General features: G+C 35.6%; 3 protein-coding genes across 3 annotated transcripts; all 3 read left to right on the forward strand.

Moving 5' to 3' along the window:
• Positions 1-2,884: 2,884 nt before the first annotated feature.
• Positions 2,885-9,205, forward strand: LOC135598390 (phosphoethanolamine N-methyltransferase-like). Its single transcript, XM_065092104.1, has 12 exons — positions 2,885-3,095; positions 3,263-3,381; positions 4,246-4,383; positions 4,509-4,646; positions 5,511-5,654; positions 6,212-6,322; positions 6,408-6,549; positions 7,373-7,653; positions 8,364-8,525; positions 8,605-8,658; positions 8,771-8,845; positions 8,921-9,205. The coding sequence occupies exons 1-12, from the start codon at positions 3,065-3,067 to the stop codon at positions 9,017-9,019; spliced, it is 1,494 nt and encodes a 497-aa protein (XP_064948176.1). The 5' UTR covers positions 2,885-3,064; the 3' UTR covers positions 9,020-9,205.
• Positions 9,206-10,069: 864 nt separating this feature from the next.
• On the forward strand, positions 10,070-17,902 carry LOC103987467 (uncharacterized). The gene is made up of 5 exons (XM_009405785.2): positions 10,070-10,363; positions 12,263-12,419; positions 13,391-13,441; positions 17,175-17,270; positions 17,573-17,902. The coding sequence occupies exons 1-5, from the start codon at positions 10,236-10,238 to the stop codon at positions 17,630-17,632; spliced, it is 492 nt and encodes a 163-aa protein (XP_009404060.1). The 5' UTR covers positions 10,070-10,235; the 3' UTR covers positions 17,633-17,902.
• A 4,527-nt stretch (positions 17,903-22,429) lies between these two features.
• Positions 22,430-24,616, forward strand: LOC135598392 (bidirectional sugar transporter SWEET2a-like). Its single transcript, XM_065092105.1, has 7 exons — positions 22,430-22,752; positions 23,154-23,190; positions 23,287-23,503; positions 23,582-23,740; positions 23,827-23,946; positions 24,031-24,158; positions 24,425-24,616. The coding sequence occupies exons 1-6, from the start codon at positions 22,554-22,556 to the stop codon at positions 24,136-24,138; spliced, it is 840 nt and encodes a 279-aa protein (XP_064948177.1). The 5' UTR covers positions 22,430-22,553; the 3' UTR covers positions 24,139-24,158; positions 24,425-24,616.
• The last annotated feature ends 1,120 nt before the right edge of the window (positions 24,617-25,736 follow it).

Raw genomic sequence — 25,736 nt, forward strand, 5'->3', positions numbered from 1 at the left:
TTGAAAACTATAATTAGCTTAAATTCCTACCAACCCTGATTATCAACTTAGGTTTTGTTATTTTATAACAAACATTTGTATGAGATATATCGTTTTGGATAAAAATTAATAACGTTTTGACATATTCTATAATAATAATGATAAAAAATCTTAAATTTAGATATGTTTATCGTATATAAATTGATGTGATGGATATCAATGATGTCTAGATTAGTCTAACTTGATTCAATTTCATGTGTGCAATCGAGTTACACAAAGATCGAGATCGGATGTGTTTTTCAACGTAGTCCCTTTGATTCTCAAGTTAGTCATGAAACAAAATGAAAGTTTCTAGTAAGTAATCACTAACCTCGATTACTATGATATAATGGGTTTTTTATAGTTGATTTAACTATAAAAAATATTCTGATGTATAGGAAATAATATTCTAGGCATTTGTCCCTTGTCCTCCTTGTGTTGATTGATCTACCATGTGCTAAGCCTTAATTTGACAAATATCTCCCCTTGAAGACATGCTTTGAAACCTGAATATAGAAGTATGACCAAGGAATGGCTAAAAACGTTGATCATCATTGCATCGAGCAACCTTTGATGCTTAGTTTATGGTGGGTGCATTGAGCAAGATGACATTGGCCAAATTGTTATAATATTATCGAGGAGCTTATGTTAGGCGATGAAGTATCTTGGTAGATTGGTCAATCCATCGATTTGGACAATGGAGGGTGGATGTGACCAACCTATTATAATAGTCTTGAGGTGCCCACATTGGACAATGTAAACTCATTATTAACAAATTTGTAACAAAGATGTTAAAGAGGTTCACACATCATGCAATCGAATATTGTTACTTATATGCTTTTGCATTATTGTCAAACAAAGCGGGGGTCATGATGGAGGTTGGGTCTCAACCGACTTACTACATGGTTGTTAAGATGCCCACTTAGGGCTATGATGGAGGTTGGGTCTCAATTGATCTATCACATTATCACCAACTTGATCAACCATAAGGACATATCATCTATCACTACCTGACCTGCTACAAAGTGGGGGCCTGCTTATGTCAGGCGATGGATGGAGGATGTGGTTGATCGGATGTCAAAAGCGCCTACTTGGGGTGATGGATGACTGATTTGCTATAAGGTCGTTGAGATACTCACTTTAGGCAATAGATGGAGGCTATGTCTCAATTGATTTAGCACACTATCACTCGATCAACTATAAGGACTTATCACATAGCATAGTTTGACCTTCTACAAAATGGTGAGATGCTCATGTCGGGTGATGGAAGAAGTCAATATGCCCGTATCTTATTTTCACATGATTTGCTTTAAAGATGTTGAGATGGCCACATCGAGAAGTAAAAACTTACGATCACCCAATTTGCCTTGAACATACTAGAATCCCAAGTAGGTCATATAAAATTGCCTCTGCCCAACTTATTACAGTAAAGCATGAGATTTGTTATAATGAAGCATAAGATAATCGATGGCGTTGCATGAGAATGTTGTGATCGCCATTTGAGTTGTGTTTTAGACGCAGCTTACGTTATTAAAAATACTTGTGTGATGTCTTGGACATTAAAATACTTTTTAACCGTAAAGGACGTATTAAACACTTATGATATTTTTGTCTACAAAGAATGCATTATGCGTAAAAGGTGCTTACATCCGTAAAGTATGCATAGAAAATCATGATGCTTTTGTTTGCAAAGAATATGTCATACACTTTAGATGCATTTACTTGTGAAAGACTCTTTGTGCATCAAAAAAACGTTTATATTCATGAATCGAAGTTGAGATACTTATGTCATGAATAAAATATTTCCTTAGCATTTGTCTAATATTCTCGATATGTTGACCAGGCGTATTAAGCTTTAGAACAGATATTTCTTCTATAAAAAATGATAATAAATAATAGTAAAATATCATGTAGTTTAAATCATCTCTGCAAATATATCTCTCTTAAACCAACATCTCATTGTTTAAAATACTCATTTAAAATTTTAAATTAAGATTAAACTTAATTCTAAAGCTTAACTTCTAAAAGACGAGACAAACCTGAACTCAACAATCTCCTATCACCTTACAAATCGACTCCTAAAATGAGTAAATTCCTTCTCTATAGGCTCATGAACGAACACATTAATGAATTGGTGAACAAACTTGTTTCGTAATTAGGAACTTATAAGTTAACATATTATTTTTCATATAATTGTCCCGATATTAATTTTTAAAATCATAAATAGGTTTATAAATTGATCACACATTGTATATTTTAAAATAAAAAGCCATTAATAATTAATCAATTATAAAAAGTAAAATAAATACAAGTCAAACTTATTTTTATAATTAATTATTATATACAAAAAAATTACTTATTATAAAAAATAAGATGTATAAATCATTACGTCTCTCATTTTACAGGCAAAACCTTTGACCGTTGATCGTCACTCTCACCCTTTTTCTTCATACGGTCTTCGGTGATATCACATCATCCCGAAGTGGGTCCCAGTGGCGAACCAACTCTTAATCCACCGGCCCTATTATTAGCGGCGGCTTGGCCCACCACTATGTCCAATAACCCGAGAGGTAGGCCAGGGTGTTAACTCACAGCATCGCACACAAAGTAACTACTAAATTCGCCGGACGGATCTGCTGTCCCGTCCTGGCCATGAGGCCAAACATACTAACTCGTCTGTCTATTGACTAGAATTCTTGGGTCCCATACGTCTGCCAATGGAAGAGTGGATCTACGAGTACGGTCTCTCGGAGAACGCACAAGATCTGCAACAGACTGTCGGTAGAGCGAACACCCGCGTAGAAGTCTTATGCGGTCTCTTGATCGCTTCGGCTGCATCTTCATTTAAGAAGAGAGTCACGGAGCGGAAGAAGGATCGCAGGGGGAAGACGCATTCTAGGTTTCCGGGTGCGGCTATCTGTATGCAGCAGAAGGGGAGGGTTCACGATCGTCGATCCCGGAGCTTCTCCAGATCTCGCATCGCCATCGAGGGATCGTAGCCATTTCCAGTTCCGTGGTACTTTGAGAAGCAAGATCCAAGAAAACAATGGCTTCCTTCGCTAAGACTGTTGTGCATGGTAAGATGAAAGATCTGTCTTCGCTTTTATTGATTGATGTTTCTCAAACCCTTGTTCCTTGTTGTCGCCTCTTCATTCGAAGTAATGGCTTCTGCTGGTAACGGTGTCATTCATGGTAAGATCTCATTGTGATTCGAGTTGATCTGGATTCTGACCATGAGTGGCAGGGGAAGAGGAGCGGGAGGTGCAGAAGAGCTACTGGATGGAGCACTCCAGGGACCTGACCGTGGAGGCTATGATGCTCGACTCTCGTGCCACTGAGCTCGACAAGGAAGAGAGGCCTGAGGTATCATATCCCTCGAACTGTTTGTTATGTCGTGTTGACACTCTGAAGCCCTTGGATGAAATTTGTGACAGGATTTGATTGTTCTAAACGAATGATGGTTTTGCAATGGTCTTTTTCTTTTTTCTTCCTTTGTACCTTGCTCAACAGTCTTGTTGCTAGCAGATGATATGATCTGGATCAGTTTTGACAAATCCAGAACTTAGAATCTGGATGGATAGATCTGGATCGAGAACGGTAGAATCACAAACATTGACTCTGTGTCTTCTATTATTTTATTCTCACCATTGTGGTCCACAGGTTTTACTGTCAACACGAGTTTAACTATGGAGTGTTTCTTTTGATCTAGATCGAGATTGTGAATGCTTCATATAGAATGTTTCTTTTGATCTTTAGAAGTGACTGTCAATTTGGGTTGATACTCTAAACCTGATCCTTTAGCGAGTGAACTGTAGACACAAGAGGATCTTGTATCAAAATATAAAAGGCTATCTGGCACACGAAGCCGTTTAAGTCCTTCAAAGTTCCGATATATTTAAGCTGGAATATTGAGCAAATTTAACCCTTCATCTCAAAGGTACAACTGATTTAGAGAACAAAACTGTTCCTTTCTGATTGAGTTATTCTCCCACGTTACAATGCAGAAATGTTACATCTAAAGATACCAATTGAATATAACCATTTGTTAAATGCTTCTGTTACCATTTAAATGAAAATATTAAACTTTGATTGGCACAGACCTTTATTTGCAGAGTGCCATTTGTAAGCTCTTAGCAACAAATAATTGCTTTCTCTTCATGAATGATAGACTTTGTGATAGAAGGAGCATTTACAGTTTAGACCATAAGAAATGTTGCCAATTTGTAGGTCCTTTCCTTACTTCCACCTTACAAGGGAAAATCAGTCTTGGAGCTTGGAGCTGGTATCGGACGTTTTACTAGTGAACTTGCAAAGGAAGCTGGTCATGTTCTGGCTTTGGACTTCATTGAAAGTGTGATTAAAAAGGTATTGTTGGCAATGTTTTCTCAAAAAAAAGAAAAGTTGGCTCATGTGCCCCAGACGCAATGCAAGTTTAGAATCTTCTCGTGGCATTTGTTATTTAATGTTTTGTTCCACCTTGTGTATTGCAGAATGAAAGTTTGAATGGACACTATAAGAATACAAGTTTTCTGTGTGCTGATGTCACATCTCCAGACTTGACCATTGAGGCAGATTCTGTTGATCTGATATTTTCAAATTGGTTACTAATGTATCTCTCTGATAAAGAGGTAATCTTGCCATTGTGAAAATTTTGTTTCTTCTGATTTCAGTTATTGGAAGTTTAATTATCTTTTCCAAATTCAAACCAGTTACTTACAGAGAAATGGATACATGTGTCTAAGTTATTTATATTTTGTCCTCTGAAAGTTCTTTAAATTTGTACTTTTCTGATCTTTCATCACTGTTACTGATGACACTGGAGCGTTCATGTATATTTGTCAAATTTTATAGTGTGATCCTATACTATGTTTATCAGCTTCCCTTGTCAAATGTATGTCTGCATATCCTTAGCGTGGCACATAGCCACATACTGATCCTATGCTGTGTATTAACTTCCCTTTTCAAAAGTATGTCTTCACATCCTTAGCATGGCACGCACCCCATACATGTTGACATATATTTATGTAGGCTGGTATGACATGTTTTTGTACTGTTGGTATGGGAGTTTGATATGACAACTACTCATTTGCAAAATAATCAACTGGACAATGTTATAGGTTTACATAGATTAGTGTGCTAATGCAATCAGATTAGCACATGACTAACCAATATTTATTTCTTGGTTTGACTAGATTGCTAGAATGTGAGTTTATCTATTATTGTCTAGGCAATGAAATTGCTGATTCTAGAAAGACAATCTGTTGAGATCTGTCATATTAACTAATTTCCTTCAAAAGTGAATCTGTAATTATAGTTGAGCATTCTGATAGAATTTTATGCTAATTAGATGACCATTTACTTTTTAGCATTTTTAGATTTGTCTTCAATAATCCTTTTTTGTGTTCAGTGTTTTTTAAGGACATTGCACTTATCTCTGAATGTTGATATTTTCTTGCTCATTTTTCCTCATGACATAACTTTATTTTGTTAAGGTGGAAAAACTGGTTGAAAGGATGGTAAAATGGGTGAAAGTCGGTGGGTATATCTTTTTTAGAGAATCTTGTTTCCATCAATCTGGTGACTCCAAAAGGAAAGTCAATCCAACACATTACCGGGAGCCAAGATTTTACACAAAGGTGATGCAGCTAGTGTTGTATTCGTACATCAAGATATTCTGACCTTGCTTACTGTACTCTGTTTGCAAAATATGGTCTTTATGTTTGTTCTCATACAAAGTGTTGGTTATCCATATAGTTTAAATTAAATAGGCCTGTTGAAGCCACTAGAGCAAACTGTTCAAAATAGACCCATTGGAAATGTACTGAGTGAAACTACTTCAAAGGACAATTTGCTTAACTGTGTCAAAATGCATAACAGTTTTCATGAAATTGTGTAAATTATCACCTAGAAGTTCTATTTTTAATCTTTATCCTCATCATCTCTACACACCTCGAACTTTCTTAGTTGAGCTTCCTTCTTTTTCTTATATAATGAAGAACTTTTCTCATCTCATAGTGCGTCTAGGTCTTCTTCACATATCTACATCAAGCATCAATGAATAGCTTACTCCAATATGTACATGTAGATCACTAGCTGAGTTCAGATGTATGCTTGTGGGCCTTGTGCCATCAATTATGCTGTATAATGTAATGTATTCATATTACTCTAGTCTTGAACTTAAAACTTAATGCAGGTATTTAAAGAGTGCCATACATATGATGACCAAGGAAACTCATTTGAACTCTCTCTTATTACATATAAGTGCATTGCAGCTTATGTGAAGAACAAGAAAAATCAAAATCAGGTAATCCTTCATTGTTTACTCTTCTAATTTGTTTAGGGGGCTTCTCTATCAATTGTTTCTACATGTTTTTCTGAAAAACCTGCAGATCTGTTGGATATGGCGAAAAAATAAATCAGACGATGGAAGGGGTTTCCAACGTTTCTTGGACAATGTACAATACAAAAGCAATGGGATTCTACGCTATGAGCGTGTCTTTGGAGATGGTTTTGTGAGCACTGGAGGAATTGGTATGCACACATTATGTTATGACTTTTAATGTGATTTATGAATGGTTTATTAAAGTCTAATTTGCTTAAATTTATGCCACTTGTTCTTTTTTATGACATCTATTGGTTTCTTATATCTTGTCTGAAGTCTTACAAAGAAAAGTTGCCTCAAAATTCAAAAAGAACTGATTGGTTTACCATTATGGAAATGATAAATATGTTTCTAAAAACCAGTTTTATCAGCTTTGTGGTTTGGGAACTTCTGTGTTGTTATTTGTTTATTATTGTTTTCTTTTGATGAAATATTAGTGATTGACAATAGATATATCTAATGAACATTTATTTGACTTTTTTAAGTGAATGCCGTAGAAAGCTTGTGCATAACTAGCATCTATTTTATATCACCCGTATATGATATTAGGATGATAGTACAGCTGATCTGGATGCAGTTGTATCAGCAACCCTGTTTTTCCCAGATGAAATTAAGAAGCCTCCTTTATATTAAGTTAATCCTGCAACACTTAATTGTTTTAGATAACCTTCAGCACTACTGACTATCTCACAATTCTCACTTAAAAATTAGCTGCATTATATAAGGACATGTGGCAGGTTGTTTTTCCTTCAGAGTCGTCATTTTTCTCTCTTTTTTTAGCTCATCTATATAACACAAACTTTCTCATTTCAGGCCAATAAAGCATAACAGATAAGAATGATGGGTTTCTTTGATGAAACATAATTTGTTTAATGAATTTACTTAAATATACGAGAGTATCTTTTCTCCCATCTTATTTCATGTACTGTATTCTATATGCCGTTGTGTTGCTTAATTAACCTTCATCATCAGAGACTACAAAGGAGTTTGTGGCAAAGCTTGAACTTAAGCCTGGACAGAAGGTACTTGATGTTGGATGTGGTATCGGGGGTGGTGACTTTTATATGGCTGAAAACTTTGATGTCGACGTGGTTGGGATAGATCTTTCAATAAACATGGTGTCTTTTGCTCTTGAACGGGCAATTGGACGCAAGTGCGCTGTAGAGTTTGAGGTTGCTGACTGCACAAAGAAAACATATCCAGAGAACACCTTTGATGTTATATACAGCCGCGACACTATCCTTCATATACAGGTATGCTCTTCTCATAGGATTTTCTGTTAGATTTATTTTAGTGGATACTGCTGTGTTGAGGACATATGAAGATAGATATAGTAGACAAAAGAGAGAAATGAAAAACAGACTAATTGAAATACATAACAACAAAAATTTAAGAATTTTCCTTTGTGTTTTCTGTTTGCCCTCTTATTCTTAATTTTTTTTGTTCATTATAAATTGTTATCCATCAAGGTTTACAACTCCAAGAAAACTTGGCAACCATTTGCTCTTCTGTCAATAAGAGTTTATTTCTTTTTAGGAAGAATTCTATGCTGAAAGGGCTAAAATAATTAAGCTGCAAGTTTTCTTGTTAGCAGACAAATAAGATGAACTCTACAACAAATAAATCTTTTGACATTTAGCATTGATAAGGTCTACATTAGACTGGAGCTCTTATAGCGGCCACGATGATCTGGATAAGCTCACACAGTTGTGGACTCCAAAAGATCTCTCTGGGAGAGAAATTATCGTTGAATCTTTATTAGGCTTTGACTCTCCAACTATCCAACAGATGTTGGTTGCAGGACAAAATGTAACCTTATCAAACATCGTCATGCAAGATTATCACTGGTGTCTAAAACTCAGAGATCATGAAATCTACTTGTTGTGTTCTTGGTAAACTGATATCCTCTTTGCTAGATCACATTTATGTTTATTCATGATGATTATGGCATTTTCTTTTTCAGGACAAACCGACATTGTTTAGGAGCTTTTATAAGTGGTTGAAACCAGGAGGCAAGCTTCTCATCAGTGATTACTGCAAAAAATTAGGAGCACCATCTGACGATTTTGCAGCATATATTAAGCAAAGAGGATATGATCTTCATGATGTTGATGCTTATGGCCAGGTTAGTTTCTACACTCATATCAGTTGCATGCTTTGACATACTCAAGGACAGAAGTAATGAATGCTAATTTTCTTATCAGATGCTAAAGAATGCCGGATTTAATAAGGTCATTGCAGAAGATAGGACTAATCAGGTATGTGTTCGCTTATGTATTGTAATGTCCATAGACAGATTTACTGGCTATAGTTTAAAGACCAACACAGAAAATTAGGCATAAAACTAATTGACATTTCTTTCCTTCACAGTTTTTAGAGGTTCTGCAAAGGGAATTGGATGCTGTTGAGATGGACAAGGAAGGATTCATACGTGATTTCTCACAGGTAATCTGATTTGTATATTTTTCCATTTATAATCATTAAACAAATGTTAATAATACCGATAACATTGATATGCAGGAAGATTACGACGAAATTGTGAATGGTTGGAAGGCAAAGCTGAAGAGAAGTTCCGTTGGTGAGCAGAGGTGGGGCCTTTTCATTGCCCAAAAGAAATGAACTGGAATCATATGCCAAATGCTTAGGTTGTGCCTGCTTGTTTGACTCTGTTCATGAGGAATGCTTTATGTTTTACCTTGTTGAACTTTATTTCATATCTATGTTTGAATTCTGGATTCAGTTTGTCCTGAGACTGGATACTGTTACTATTTTGAAGCGTGCTTGCTTACGAATATTTCTAATTTACTACAATGCCTCATGATATTTTCTTCATGTTTTTATATTTCCAAACATGTTTTTGGGTCATCTCTTAGTTTCTCCTCGTATCTCATACTTCAAAGCTTGCAAATTCCAAGGCCTTGGCAATTTTGGCACTGTCAACTGACAACCAAGAGAAAATATGGCACTTGGTAACACCTCTTTCTTTTGTTAACATAACAATTGTAATTCTAATTAATTTTTGGATGAACGATCCTATCTCGTAACTTCTCCAAAACCAACTTTCCTAGCACAATAACACGCCCGAAAAATCATCCTATGATCATTAGCAAAAACAACATGAACAAGCTTTGTTCTTCTCCAGATTGCGAACATAAGCAACGCACTCCGCTTGATACTATGCGATTTCAAACAAGAAACTCGTGTGAAAAGAGAAAAGAAGGTTTTTTTTTTTTTTTTTTCTTTTTTGGAGGCCTAATTCAGAGACTTGTAAGTAAACTCAATCATGGTCGATCACAGGAGACGAGCAAGAAATGATTCTTGAAACACATGGGAGTTGGAGAGAGAGATGTGAGCGCTCGTGTTGGCGGGCGGCCTCCCTCGCCTTCGCGAGCTTCTCCTAGACTGCCTGCAGCCCGAAATGCATCTCAGTCGCGCCCGGTTGGACGACGGCGGCGGTGCCAACGCGCCCCTCCGCACCTTCGTATAGGTGAAGGCGGGCGCCAAGGAGGGTGCGGCGGTGATCGGGCGGGGCAGGGACGCCTTACGGTAGCGAACGAGACAAGGCCATTTCATTTTGGGGCTGTAATTGGGCCGTAAAGTGCCTTGTTATTGTAATCCCAAATGGGTAATTACGGGTCATAAGCGGCTAACTTGGGTCGTATTGGGAAATTTGATCTTGTATGGGAGTTTGGCGATTTTGGCTCATCTATGGAATATATATATATCTTATAACAATATTACTCGTTCGGAAAATAGTATTTATTTGGTTGGGAAGACGAAGGGCGACGAAGGGAGAGGAGAAGGGGGAAGAAGCGTCGGATCTAAGAGGAGCAATATGGACGAAGCGTTGACAGCAGCTGCCTCCGCTCCCCCGCCCCCACCTATTGCCGCTGTCAATCGCCCGCTGTTCTCCGCCGTCCTCGCCTTCGCCGTTGCCCAATTCCTCAAGCTCTTCACCACCTGGTGCGTCCTTTCTTCCATCTTTCTTTATGTCTTCGGATGATGAGAATATGCCCTTGTTTTGGTGCTCTGCGTATTTCATGCCTTTTAATCAAGGATCGGACAAAAAGAGTTAAATCTTTTGACGTTGATGGTTCGTGGATTTCTGGTGCACCTTTTGCATTATGTGTTTGTTGTTCTTGTCGAGGATTTATGTGTAGAAATTGTTGATACTTCTTTTATTTTGCTTGTTTATATTTGGAACTGATTGGTCTTAGGATAACCATGACAAGAAGTCAGCTATCTAATTAAACTGGGAATTTTGGTTGGCCACTGAGGAGGATTGGATCTAACCAAGGAGGTTAAATGTGGATAGGCATTTATCATTGGCAGCTCAGCTCATCTGACACGACATCACGATTTGGTTTAACTACAATCAGTCATAAGTCTCAATTATTTGGGATTTAGTACATGGATCTCTTCCATCCATCAAGCTCTATATGGGGCAATATCACTAATCTACTTGAGAGTTGCCAAATCTTTTTTATAGTTACTAACAAAGTTTATAGGACTACCTCTATCTCTCCACACGTCACTAATCCTATGTGACTCCATGGAATTGGTGTGTTTCTTGGTCTTCCTTAGATCTATCCGCACCACATTAAGAAGTTTTCCCTTACATTAACCTCATTCAGAACCATCCCTCGCTGTCGATAAATATAAATACCACCTATTTTTTGCTTAAAATCCCTCGAGTTTAATTCAACATCTTTATCATAGCAATATTAGCTTTTGTGTATATGTTAACATGTTGTTTCCTAACCACCTAAGAATCTGATAATAAAGGAAATTGACCTTGCAGATGTCTTATAAATTGTTCTTGTGAACACACTATATTCGCCTTTCCACCATAGTAGTTCTTTCCAATTCTATGAACATGATCATTATCACTCATAATACTTTTTGGTGTTGCCCTATCCCCACAATGGCAAGAACATGACTCAGTGTCAAATATTTTTTCTACAATTTTCTTTACTAAGGCGGTCACATGGATAAGGCATTACACAACAAGATCAACTTGTGGACGAACTCAAAACTTCCACCAAAAGGGATATCTCCTTATGGGTGGAGACATATTTCTACAATCTAACCACTTTGATGTCATTTATCAGTATCATTGATTTGTATATTTGATGATTTTGTGTTCCTTTATTGTTGATGGGATAGTTCTTAAAGCTAGATCTTTATGATGTATATAATATTAGATCATACAGAAGCTTAGGTTTAAGCACCTGATGTTTAGGCAAGGGCCTCCACAGGCCTATTGGGTCTTGGTAAGAACAATGGCAAGATGTTTAGAAAATTAGCCCTATTTGATAAAATAGCAGAAGATTGGATGCAACAGGACTTAAAATTACATGCGAAAGGAAGAATAATCTATGGTGTATCCTCTTTAGGTCATCATACTGACATGGAAAAACCAAACGTGCCCATTTCTAAGAAAGGTATTGCTTTGCTAGATGCCATGCACTTAGTTACAGTTAAACTTATGTTGTTTACCTGCAAAGGTGTGCAAACATACCAGAACCATATAATTGATTAAACATTAAATAGTTGTTTGAAAGTCATACAAAAATATGTTGATCCCTTAATTTCCATCTACAGTCTCAACATACAGCATGCATCCCTTTCTAACTACTTTTCATCTTTGATTTTTTGCATAGATCAATTAATCACCATATTAATTTTTGCTTATTTTCACCCCTAAAGTGAAGCTACCAATAAGTGGGTATCTACTTCTTGTTGGCATGTTTTTGACTAAGGATTTTATTAGACTTTGTCATGCCAATTTCATAACCTGGCATTTTCAATGTTATATTCATTTCGTGCTAAGCATTCGGTATGTCCATCCTAGACATGCAGGTATAAGGAGAAAAGATGGGATTCTAGGAGGTTGCTTGGATCTGGTGGAATGCCTTCATCACATTCAGCAACTGTGGCAGCTCTTGCTATGGCAATCGCTCTGGAAGAAGGCACTGGTGGTTCTTCATTTGCTCTGGCTGTAATTTTAGCATCTATTGTAAGTGTTTTTCCTTTTTTTCTTGTTACCTATCCTTCAGGGCCACATTCAGGTTTCTTATTTAACAATATCAAATTTAACCAAAAATGTGCAAGTGGGATCTTTTATTTGTTAGTGTTTTCTCCCATCATGTAGTTGCCAGGTAGCACCTTAATAACTCTTATCATTAATAATTTCATGAAACCATGAATCTTGTGGATTTTTTTGGATCTGCATTAATGAGCTTTTTCAAATTCATTCAGGCTGATGAGGATTCTCTATTGGGTTAATACTGACTGATACAATCATGTGATTTTAGATTTTGAAGAAATGGTTGTAGACTTAAAGCTAGAAAAGTAAGGAACAAATGTCTTCAGAGTGACATGGACAAAAACGCAATACAAAAATAATAAGATTTAGGCATACGATTTATTGTATGATATGAAATACAAAATAGTTAAATGAAATTTCACTAAATAAAATAGGCAATATATATGTTTTATATATTAATCTTGTGTCCTAGTTACCTATTCCACCGCTAATCTTGTGTCTTAGTTTACCTATTCCACCACCCACTTCAATCATCACCTACAGCCACTTAACCCACTCTAATTCTGTGACTTCCCAGGAGAAGTCGTTTTTTCCTGTGACCCCTGTTAGTTCCCACCGACTTCAACATGATTCCTCTCTCATTTGCCTAATCAGTCGTATACATTCATAAGATGAAAGGAGAACAGGATAGCCACTTATCTTATGTTTTAAGGGTCATGAACATACATCAAACACCTTAACTACAGCACTTCGTAGCAAGTCGGGTGAAATTAAAACCATGCTTGAAAGGACAATTTTTCTGTAGACATTATTTTTGTATTGATGAAGAAAAACACTTTGTACCATTACTTTTGTTTCTGTATTCCATTATAACATGATTTTTTTTGGATCATTCGTGCATTTTTTGGAGATTGTGACTTAGTCACATAAATGTTTGACAGGTTATGTATGATGCATCTGGGATTAGATTGCATGCTAGCCGACAAGCTGAGGTAAAACATCAACTTTTATTTGACATGCTATTCTTTATCATTTGTGAATAAATTATTGAGAAAACTCAAACTGAAAGTGTAACCCTTCATTGTTTAGGGTTTGTATTGTGTTATAAATATTTGAATAAAAAAATTGGTGACCTTATTTTTTATTTGTTGTGCTTCAAGCATATATACCAAATCTGTTAAAAATTCAATGGTAGAAACTTTCTATTTATGAAAATTTGTAAATGGATTGTATCTCATGCTATGTGGGTGAACCTTGGTATCATTACTCCTTTACGATCTAGGCGACAAAGGTTCAAGTCTCTACAAAGGGTAAGACTTTGTATATTGGCGTTCTGATGATCCCATATTTATCTGATGTTTACTAAAAGTAAGAACAAGATTCAAGGAGACAAACTGTGGTAAAATAAAATGTATCTAAATATCAAGTAATGACCACCAAATGAGCTTTCTATAAACAAAAAGTTTGTGTTATGTTTTTACAAATGAATGCAGTTGCAGTTGTACATGTCCAACATTCTTTAGGCCAACTGTAGGAAAGTATATCTGTGGCAAGCAAAGTTTCATGATTTCAATAGTAAATGATTGGTAAATGATTATTCTAGGGTATATACATACAATACCATGATATTAGTCCCTAATTTGGTTTTTCCAGCCTTGTTTACTGTGCAACTAGTATTCTTGGTTCAGATGAACTTGACGTTTTTAGCTTCTTTTTTTTTTCCTTGCATACGTTCATCAAGAGATGTAGGTTTTCATCTGACCAAAGGACTTATGAGGTGGGATCTGACAATATGACGTTAATATTGAAAATGTGACAATGCTTTGTCTCCCTAGCTGATGGAATTATTTCACCTATCTGATCTGACTTTTATGTTATCTTGGACTTTTGCAAGTGAATTTAGGCAAACCAAATAGAATATTGGCAATGTAGTGTTGAATTAAAAGGAAAAGCAGGGAATTAGCTACAGGGAAGAAAAAAATGGTTAACAGGTAGGCTGGATCTGATCTGACTTTTATGTTATCTTGGACTTTTGCAAGTGAATATAGGCAAACCAAATAGAATATTGGCAATGTACTGTTGAATTAAAAGGAAAAGCAGGGAATTAGCTACAGGGAAGAAAAAAGTGGTTAACAAGTACGCTGGACTCAGATCTACTAGTTGGCAAATTTGGAAGGCTTTTTATTTCAATAACTTAAATCTTTTTCCTTGATCAACAGGTAAGTTTCTTTTCATGATGACTTCTTACTCCATATGAAGGGGGTTATAAAATAATGTTCCAAGCTATTTACAAAGATTTACATCTTATAAATGCTCAAATTTAATATGTATTATTTATAGGCCTTTAATTGTTTCAACCGGTAATGTATAGATATATCGATATAAGACCTTTAAGTGAGTTGGGAAGAAAAGGTGCACCAATATGAGTTTGAGGTTTTAGGTCATGGAGACGAATATCAAGACTTGGACACAACGGGAAAGGACATTATGGCCTTTTTCTATTATCGAAAGACTTTGCTCTTAATAGTTGAATGGTAGCAAATGATCCTTATTGGCTTGTAGCTGATAACAGAGAGTCAAAAGGTGGCAAATGATCGTTGTAGCACTGTTGCTCACTAAAATAATTTTGACAAATTCTTCTTGTTGCTGCTTGATATGTGAATATCACATGAGGATCATCTCTGAAGGTCTAAATCGTTATTTTAGAGCCTCATACATGTGGATCTCTATTAGGCAGAACAGAAAAATGCAGTCTCATGCACAAGGTTCCAATCTACGTGGGCCTGCGGAGGATCAGCATATGCAGCCAAACCTTTACAAGCAGTGATATTATTAATCCTCGCAACTAGACAGCAAAGAAGTAGCCTTATTATGCCTCCCATGTTCACTTGCTGTATCTCTAGTTTTTATGTTCATTCCTAAATATGACCAACTTGTCCTGGCTCAAGCAATTAGAACTTCTAACATGATAAATGAGTACACTTTATTATCTATTTGTAAAAGAGAAAAAGATCTCGTTTAGAGTTTCTGATGATAATTCTCTGATATGATGGATGGTTCTTTTTGCATCTATGCTTGTCCTGCAATTTGTTTTATCCGTGACATTCGTCTCAACATATTATATGGTAATTGAGTATTCTCTTGGGTTGCAGTTTGGTGTTTAGATGAAGTCCATGGTTCCAATCTGGTCTGACAACCACCAGACCTAGTGATGAGTCCAATAGATGACTGATTTTACTTTCATTGTGGTCATCTTACTCTCTTTTGTACAAGTTGATTAAGTTCAGGTCCTTTAGTCAGCAATTGAATTGAGTTCACTTAAGTTCAGCAAATTGAGTTCTAAATGAAAGAGAACTGCAGGCTACAAACGGCGAGAGGTGATTGCTAATCATATTCGTGTAGGTTAGAAAGGAAATTTTGACAATTTATTATTAGAAGGAATTTAAACAAGTTGCAGGATCTCTTATTCTACCTTTTCGTACTTACAATATCACCTGCTTCTCACATCTCTTCCCTCTTCTTTTATTTTTGCCTTGTTCATCTCTTCCAAGTGATGTAGTTTCCTACTAAATTTGCTAATTGATTTTTCTGTGGCGCGCAACCACTTGAGCAACAAGGTTTCACTTGAAACTCAAAGGTTTTGTGTCAGAAAAACAACATTTTTGCTTGCAAGTGTAAGGTTGTGTAAATTGACTCTCTTCAAATGCCGCACTGGGGGGAGCATTTTAACTCGTTTGTGGTGATTGGCTCTTAATTAAGATATAATGACAGGTGAAAATTTTCTCTTCTTGTTGTTGGCAATGTACCTATTGGTCTATCCTACCACATGGTTTTTGTTCTTATAGAAGTGCTTACTGCCTGCTTTGTCACTTGAAATCATAATTTTGATTAAGAAGAACTATTTTGAAGCTGCAAATAAAACTAAATGTTCTATCCAATCTTTTGATTTCTTAGTGGGCCATGACGTCACCGTTAGGTTGCCCCATGGTTTGAGCCACGAAAATCAGCTCTCTGGTTGTAGGGGTAAGATCTGCATATTTTTCACCTTCCCAAGGCCACATATTGGTAGGAAAATGGTGTATCTGACTGCGGTTTATCATCATTTCTTGATTTTTAACGAATTTGAAGTATAATAATTCTTGAAATCACCTGTATCTCTTGATCATCAATCATTGCTTGTCACCATGTCCCTCCTTACATATGTGTGCATGATGAAATAATCCAGAGGGTTATTGATCACTTTTCACTGAACATGTTTCTTTTTGAACTGTCTAGTTATGTAGTTCAGTTCATGTTTCTGCTGATATGACATTGATCTGTTCTTAATGAAATGGAAGCTCTTTCAGTGTCAAATTCTATGGTACCTCAGAGAACGATTTATATTTTTTGTGTAAAGAAAGAATGATCACGAGTTGCCTCTGTATATAATTTAGAATCAAATTTCTGCAGCTTGTTGCAATACATAATTTTGAATTTTATATTTACGTACACATGAAGTGGCCTCATTTTGCAAGTTTATTATGTAATCCTGATCATGTTTTTCAAATCTTACTGATTGGATAAATAACAAGAAGTGTTCAAGACAGAAATCTGCATTAGGTCTTCCAATGCAATTTGCCATGTGGGCACTATCATCAACTCTACACTATCAAATTACATCTGCTCTGAGATTAGTATGTTGGGGAACTAGTTCTTCCAGATATCTCATGATTATCTTTATTGCAGTTACTAAATCAAATAGTATGTGAGCTGCCGCCAGAACATCCTGTATCATCTAACCATAGGCCCCTGCGCGAACTTCTTGGACACACTCCACTACAGGTACTTGGATATGCTTTTATGCTCAACTTCCTTAGATTTGTAGTTTTCACAACTACTTTCTCATACACCTATTGGTTTAATTGCACAAATTTATACGGAGAACTCGTGGTATCGTATGCTTCACTAGTGTTATGCTCCTTCAAATCATCCTATTGCCACTAATTTAAAACAAAATTGCAATGTGTTGTAGGCATAACACAATAGCTCTTTTTTGCTGTACTTGTAGTGTGTATCCTGACGAAAGCTATTTGAATATTTTTGAGTCACTAGTAGTACTGAGCATCTGGGAATTCTTCATGCAGGTTTGTGCAGGAGCTGTCCTTGGTTGTTTGGTGTCATACCTTATGAGAGGTTCTACGTAGCTGGCTTTTCTCTTGATCGATCGGTCTGGTAAATTTAGCTTATGAATGCTATTGGAGTCGGTTTCTCTGCACCAGATATCTTTCTTTGCTCGTTTTCAAGATAGCATGGTAGCAGCTTTTATGAATTGATTTGAACCTTAATCAGTCATATGTAATTGTATACTCATTTATGTACAAAAGCATGCAGGGATGTTTCTTCTGAGAGAAAAAAAAGGGACATGCTGTTTGTAAGGATGACTATCCAAATATCAATTAAAATATCATTATTTAGTCTGTGGAGTATAAGTATTCAAGGCAGTGATATTATCGCTGGAGGCAAGAAAAGAACCTATTTGGAAAACATGTACTTTATTTTTAAGATGAAAAATTAGAGGTCCTTTGACACAAATCTGAGAGAAAATTAAACAGCACTGTAGTCTTGGCTTTTCATTGTAGTCTGAAGTCATCGTTGTTGGCTGAACCATGGAAACATAATGTTCTCTTATTTCATCTTTCTCACTGTGAACCAGATGCCTAATCTTCCAGCTTTGCTCTATTTTCCAGTAAATATGATGTTTGGGATCCTTCAAACTAAATTACTTGATGCACTCTGCATGCTTGTCTGTTGCATCCAGAGGTCCAGAGGAAAAGGAGTTCCAAGTGCATCAACATCTAACTTGCTATGTATATTCTATTTATTGACTGCCAATTTGTGAGAATGACAAAGTTTTGTGGTAGGGGAATCTTTCCGCAGAATTGACAAAGTTTTGATTGACTGCCAATTTGTGAGAATGACAGTTTTGTGGTAGGAGAATCTTTTACCTGAATTGACAAAGTTTTGATCGACTTGCTGTGTGAGAATGACAAAGTTTTGACAAATGATTAGATGTTAGGTTAATTATAGATTATCCCATAGTTAGTTAGTTTTAGTATCTCGGTCTTTATATTTTAAAAAATTATATTGACATTCATATAATTACGAAAATGAGACATATAGGTCTATTTTGATTTTCTCAATAGAAATATAAAAATAAAGGGTAAAAAATAATTTTAATGTTTCATTTGGTGGTAATAAATGATGTTGATGGTGATGGACAACGGTGTCGTTAAGGGCTGCGAGTAGTTGTTGTGGATGGGGAGACTGATGACGAGAGGTGAGGGTCGTCTTACATTTGTGTTGACGTCGACGTAGTTGCTGAGCGACGAAAGTGTTGTCGATGCAGATGTCGAACGATGTTACTCTATATCTATATTGGCGTCGACATAGTTGCTAAGCATCACTGCTCGACATCTACATCAACGGTCCTTTCGTCGCTCGATAACTGTGTCGACACTAATGCAGATGCAAAGCGACAAAAGAGTTGCTTGGCAACTACGTTGACACCAGTTTGCAGCTACATCGGTATTGATGCAAAGGTAGAGCAACGAAAAGTCGCTCGACAACTATGTTAACGTCGACGTAATTACCAAGCGACGTTGCTCGACATTTGCGTCGATGTAGATGCAAAGAGGCGTACTAACGCAATTGTTGAGCAGCATCTCTCTACATCTACGAGGGAGATGCCAAGTGACCATCATCTCTCGCCGTCACTCTCTTCATCGACAATAATCACTCGTGGCCTTAGCAGCGTCGCCATCCATCAACATTGATGTTGTCTATCACAATCAATTGAAATATTAAAATTATCTTTTTATCTTTTATTTTCATGTTTTTGTTAGTAAAATCGACGTCGTTATGGTAAATAAACCTAGATGTTTTAATTTTATAACTATAGGAATGTCATTATAACTTTTTAAAATATAGAAATCAAGATACTAAATGTAGCTTAATATATAATTATCACGATATTATCAAATTAATATTAATAGACTAACCTAATCCTTATAAGTCCATTCTAGCTAAATCCTACTTCCATATGAGGTTAAATTGACGTATTATGCCAATTATGGATAATCAATTTCTAATCGAACGATTCGATGCTTGTGATATCATTCGTTAGATTTCGGTTCAATGAAATAACACCTCTACTTATTGACTTCATGCCAAAAATGTTTACATCCAATGGTAATAGAATTATAACCCAAGTCCATCCAATATCCATGAACAAGGTGTTGATGAGACGAGATCAATCCATGGATGCTGAGCGATGAATATATATATATACTTACATGTCAATGCAAATTAGTTTGATTTAAAGATTTCTGTTCTACTCTTGAAACTTACGCAGACCAATGAAAGCAATGAATGATTGTGGATAGCCAACTTTTTCTGCAGCTGCTTATGTCTAATTTATAATTGATTGCTAACACATAATAGCAAACAAATCACATCAAATGGTAATTACTTGGAGAATTAATTGTTAATTCCATTATGAGATGTTGAGTGCATAAGCAATAATAATTGTATCAGAAATGTCTCTATCCAACCCATCCCTTTCTCTTGTCATGTGTTTATCATGCACAATAAAATACAGCAAATCAACTGCTTTCATCCTCTATTCTTCTGCCTGTCCATATCCGTCAGATGACTGATTAGAATATCCAAATCTCGTGGCATTAACATAACAAAATTAGGTTGAAGTGTACCCTTCAATGCTACATTCTATATTCATCATGCAAAATCCTCCCTTGTAGAGTAAGATATCAATGCTCGTAATAAGTGGAAGAATAGGATGGTTGAGAGATGACAATGGGGAGGGTTCTCATCTTTTTTTCGATCAAGTTGGGAATTTTCATCCTCGTGTTGATGATTTGAATGATTTGTTAGAGTACATTAATGCCATTAACATATGCTTTGATCATATTTGATAATTCAATATAATTTGATAATACACGAGTTATTATTCCATCGAATACTCTTTCTTATTTGCTCGTATAATTTTTTAATTTTAAATTATGAAAAATATAAACTCAACATAATGATTTCTTTTGATGTGTGGGTCATATTGATATTAAGAACATTCGAAAATTACATGATTGATGAGTTATGTCCCTCTATAATCTTATGCTTTTTTCCTTTTTTTTTTACCCTTATTCTAGATTCAAATGGTGTCACATTCTTCTAAGAACACACTCGGATAATTTTTGGATTCATATAAAAGTAGGATATATGAATTATGATTAGAAAAATTAATAGGTATTGTAAATAATAAGACAAATGATAAAATTTTAGAAAGAATTCGGAGATACATATGTATTAAGGTCAAATATCATGGATTAATCAAGATTTCTATCCTAAAGTTTGAGTCTAATAATAATTATAAAGTGAGTTGATATCCCATCTCAATGAATTGAATAATAAAATAAAATTAAAATATAATCGAAAATAAAATAAAAAAAGAAAGAGTATTTATTATTGGTATCAATAAGATTTGTTTAGAATGCTATTTGTAGAGCTTAAAAGGTTCCTAAAAGTCATATTGAAAGGTATAGTACACCATACTTCCTTTCACGAGGATAATTAATTAATTAATTATATATTTTAAAGATATTTTCAATAGTTCTTAAAATAACTCAAAATTTATCAATATTAAAATTAAAATAATAATAAACAAGAAGAAAAATAATAAAGGTATTGCTTGATGGTTAATGAAGTGAACTATATAATTTAAATTTTACTTAAGTGTAAATAACTTTTATCTCAAAGGAACAAAATGAATTAATTATATTCTTTCTAACCCATATTTTTATTATTACAATATGGTATCAATGATTAGTTGCAGAGTTAGCATTAATAATTATGCATAAGAATCTTGAATATTCACGAGAGACTTTAGGAATTGCACACGAGACTTTAGGAATTGCATAATTTCTTAGTTGTAATCGTATATAGATACTTTCATCTAAGCGGCTAGAATACGAAGAATCATGTCTTACAAAAGATACCACTTCATGTCTCTCTTAAAGTTAAATTCTTCCTATACCTCTATAGAAGGATAATAAATATTAATTATAGGGAGAAAGGTTAAAGTTAAATTTTAATCATACACTAATATATTTTTTTAAAAAAATATTTTTTAATATACTTCTTGATCAATCAATTTATTATTATCACATTGAACATCATTTTTCATAAAGGATAAGAGGTAAAGGCGAGATTCGAGCGTAGAATCTTAAGATATACTGTCAAAATCTTTACCAATAAAATTAATTAACACCTTTAAATTTTATTTTGACTAACTAATAAATATTTAAAATAATAAAATAAAAAATTTTAGAAGGAACTCAAAGATATGCATATTTTGTATTAAGGCAAAATCTTATCTTGTGTGTGGGATTGATCAAGAATCTTATCCGAGATTCAATCAATATATCATCTTTTATCAGCAAGATTATTATGACAAAACAAGCAACAAAAATAGAATTAAAACATAAGTAGAAAGAAAATAAAACATGGAGAGTATTTCCTATTCATGTCAATAGGAATTGTTTAAGACTTTCTTTATAGAGCCCAAAAAAATAAAATAAAGGGACATTTTCTTTCATGAGAATGATTATTATAACTACCCTTAATTAATTAAATATACTTTTTAAGTTTTTTTAAAAAATATTTTTCCAACAGAATGAGACTCATCTCCTTTGTTTTTGTTTTTGTTTTTTTTGTTTTTGGCTATTTTATTATATTCTCTGCTGTATCAGAAATCCCTGAGAAGTGCACTTTAGATTCTCACCATCAATGGACAACAGCATTTTGGTGTTCATGATGTGAGAATGAGCAGTAGAAAATAGACAATGAGATGTTGGAACAGCACACGGGCAAAGCTGTCAACACCGACTGCAGTCACAGCTCACAGGAGATTGTGATGGTGGTGGCCATGCATTCGCTTGTCCAACATTTAGATTGTGACATCGAAGCCTACGATTTCCCTTCTCTCAATCACGAGCGGATTTAGTAAGAGTTGAATATATCATGTACGCAGACAGGTAAGTGAATCTGGATTCGATGCTGTTGCCTCCTATATATGATTACATGTCTGCAGACACCAACAGAGAAAAGGTGGGAGAGGAGCAGACTTTTCCTGCTTTTGGTCGCGAGAGAGAGAGAGAGAAGAAGGGCAAGATGATTCCTTCAGGAATTGCAGCAGCATCTTCTTCCTCTGCCTCCTTCTACGACATCTGCAGCTACGCAGCTGGAATTGCCGGTGAGGTTTCTCAGCACCCGCTCAACGTTGCTTCTAATTGTTTCTAGTGGTGTAGTTGTCAAGATTGTCGAACCAGTAATCCTGCTATCGACCTTAGATTAGTTAATCCCATGAACAAAAGGTCCTCCGGGAAATTACACATAGCCCGCAGGAGCAGAATCTATACAAGCTGCTCTTAGGAAGCTAAAAGAGAGTTCTTCCAAATCATTGTTCCTTTCCCCTTCCCCAGCAAAGGGATAAAGGGAAAATGGTGAATGCAGCAGATATTTGAATCGATTTATTCTTGGTGCATAGCGTTCGTTCATGTCTTCATCACTACTTTCTTTCCCTTACCCCAGCAAAGGGATTAAGGGAAATGGTGAATGTTTTCGCCTTCAGCAGTTTATTTTGATCTGTTGCAGGCAATGTTTTCGCCTTCGTCTTGTTTGTGTCGCCAATGTGAGCCCACTTCATCGACATCTCTATTATTTCCATCTCCGTTTACATTTGCACATGAAAAGCTCAAATGCAGCACGATTTGCTTGAATTCTTCAGGCCGACCTTCAAAAGAATCGTCCAAAACAAGTCCACCGAGGAGTTCTCAGGCCTGCCTTACATATATTCCCTCTTGAACTGCTTGATCTGCATGTGGTATGGCCTTCCTTGTGTCTCCTACGGGGTGATCCTGGTTGCCACAGTCAATTCGGTCGGTGCCGCCTTCCAATTAGTCTATGTCATCCTCTTCATTCGCTATGCGAATTCTGCAAGAAAGGTGAATGGATGAACAGATCATATCTCATCTTCTAGCTTAAGCTTTTAGACAGCAATTGATGTGTGATTGATTGTGCAGTTGAGGATGTCGGCGCTGCTGGCAGGAGTTGCCTGTGTTTTTGCTGCCATTGTATTTGTCAGCCTTGAGTTCTTCGATCACACGACGAGGCAAACATTTGTTGGATACTTGAGTGTTGCGTCGCTTATCTCCATGTTTGCTTCTCCATTGTCTATCATTGTAGGTTTTCTTTTCATCGCAAATTTAGATATCGATCGATGATTGTGTTCGGATTTCTTTACCTATCTATGTGGTGCACTTGTCAGAGTCTGGTGATCAGGACTAAGAGTGTGGAGTTCATGCCTTTCTACCTGTCCCTCGCAACCTTCTTGATGAGCATCTCCTTCTTTGCATATGGGATGCTGTTGCATGACTTCTTCATATATGTAAGAATGCTGAACTTTTAGATTGGATTCTCGTAGATTGCTTTCGGCGATTGATGCTTGTTCTTCTGAACTGCTGTTTTGCAGCTCCCAAATGGAATTGGAACTTTTCTTGCGGTCATACAACTGGTGCTGTATGCCTACTACAGCATTAACTCAAGAGAAGACTCTAACATGCCATTGCTGGTTTCATAGTGATGTTCTAGTTTGACAAGGTAAAATGTGCATTCATTAGTTTCATGCAATTGGTTGCTTTGCATAGATAATATTTTAGATGCAGAAAAGTAATCCAACTCAGAGGTTTGGCATTTTCTCATGTATCAAAGCTTATAACTTCCCAACTCTGTTCTGTATGCACTGATTGTGTTTATCATGCTAATCCGAACATGTTGAAGCCATACTCTAATCAATGATATTATTCTCATTATTGTATAATTTCCGAACATGCTAATCCCAATTTATATTTTATTTATATTTTCAGGTGATCAACACTTTTAGAAGCTGGAAGAAGAGGAAGTTTTCAAATCAAGCGACATCGGAGATAGTTCATTTTTGTTAATAGATGTTTGGTCACAAATTTATTCATTTTATTGGCAATGATGAGACCTAAAAAGAATGTTATTTTAGTGATCACAAATTATTTTGTAATTATAAAATTTTGGATGATGAGCTTATGCGCAATGTGACGTCCTCACTCAGTTATATCGAACGTATTACTTGCTCCATAAAAATCTAAAAAAAATGTGAAGCATTAGCTCTCACAAATAACATCGTTAATGTCGTTTTCAGGCTCGGATATAAAAAGATGGATGATTGTACGAAGAATTCATAAACATAGATCTTAATTATTGTTATTACATGATTAGATCATCTTTCACTAGAAACAAGAAAATAATTTATTACTTTTGATTTAATTAAAGATATTGTCTTTTTGTTATTGACGGTGATAAAAAAACATCTAAAAGAAATACTAGAATAGAGATGATGATCTAACTTCTAACAAATGCTAGAATAAAGAAGCCTTTCTTTTCCCCCATAATATTCTACTCCCCTAGAAAGAATCCAACCAAATAATGTTATCTTTTGCTGCCTGATGATCTTATCCTGACCTCTCTGAGCCCCAAAGCAAATGCTGAGTGTGAGAATACAAACCATAAACTATTTCCTCTGTCAACAAACAACACATGAAGTGTCTTCTCTGTTGCAAGATATGAACAACAATGAGCACAATTTCTGAGTTGACAGGGGGGAAGATTTCCTCATTGTTTGATGAGACTTGTCTTTTGTTAGACACATTGATGGTACAGGTACTTTCTATTTAACATGCATTATCCATTGGTAGAAGAAGATATGTCAGACCTATTTATTTGTCGGCACAAATAGAGGTCATCTCAACCTTTTCCTTCTCATTATTATAGGTGAGAAGAAGTCTCAAGTAGTGTAACATGGAATACAACAAATGGAGCATGTTGGCATTTTTGTTTGTGGGGAATCTGTGCCAATTAATGGGTATCAAACTATTTTGCCACCATCTGAAGATTCTCAACTCCATGGACTTGCAAACAGACAACATGAGTTCTCAACATCTCCCACCTTATTCTCTCCTGTACATTTCTCTCCCAGAGTCAATTCATCCTGCATAGGAAAGATGAAGTTCTTCAGGAAAATGATCAATAAAGTTTAAAAGAACTCTCAAATTTAGGTGAAACTAATAATATTTAAGAATTAAAAGAAAAAAATACACATATAGTTCTACTGTATGAAAAAGAAGTGATGTTTGTATGGTAAGATTG

The sequence above is a fragment of the Musa acuminata genome, chromosome BXJ2-1 (genome assembly GCF_036884655.1).
Source record: "Musa acuminata AAA Group cultivar baxijiao chromosome BXJ2-1, Cavendish_Baxijiao_AAA, whole genome shotgun sequence".
In the NCBI taxonomy this organism is placed as follows: Eukaryota; Viridiplantae; Streptophyta; class Magnoliopsida; order Zingiberales; family Musaceae; genus Musa; species Musa acuminata.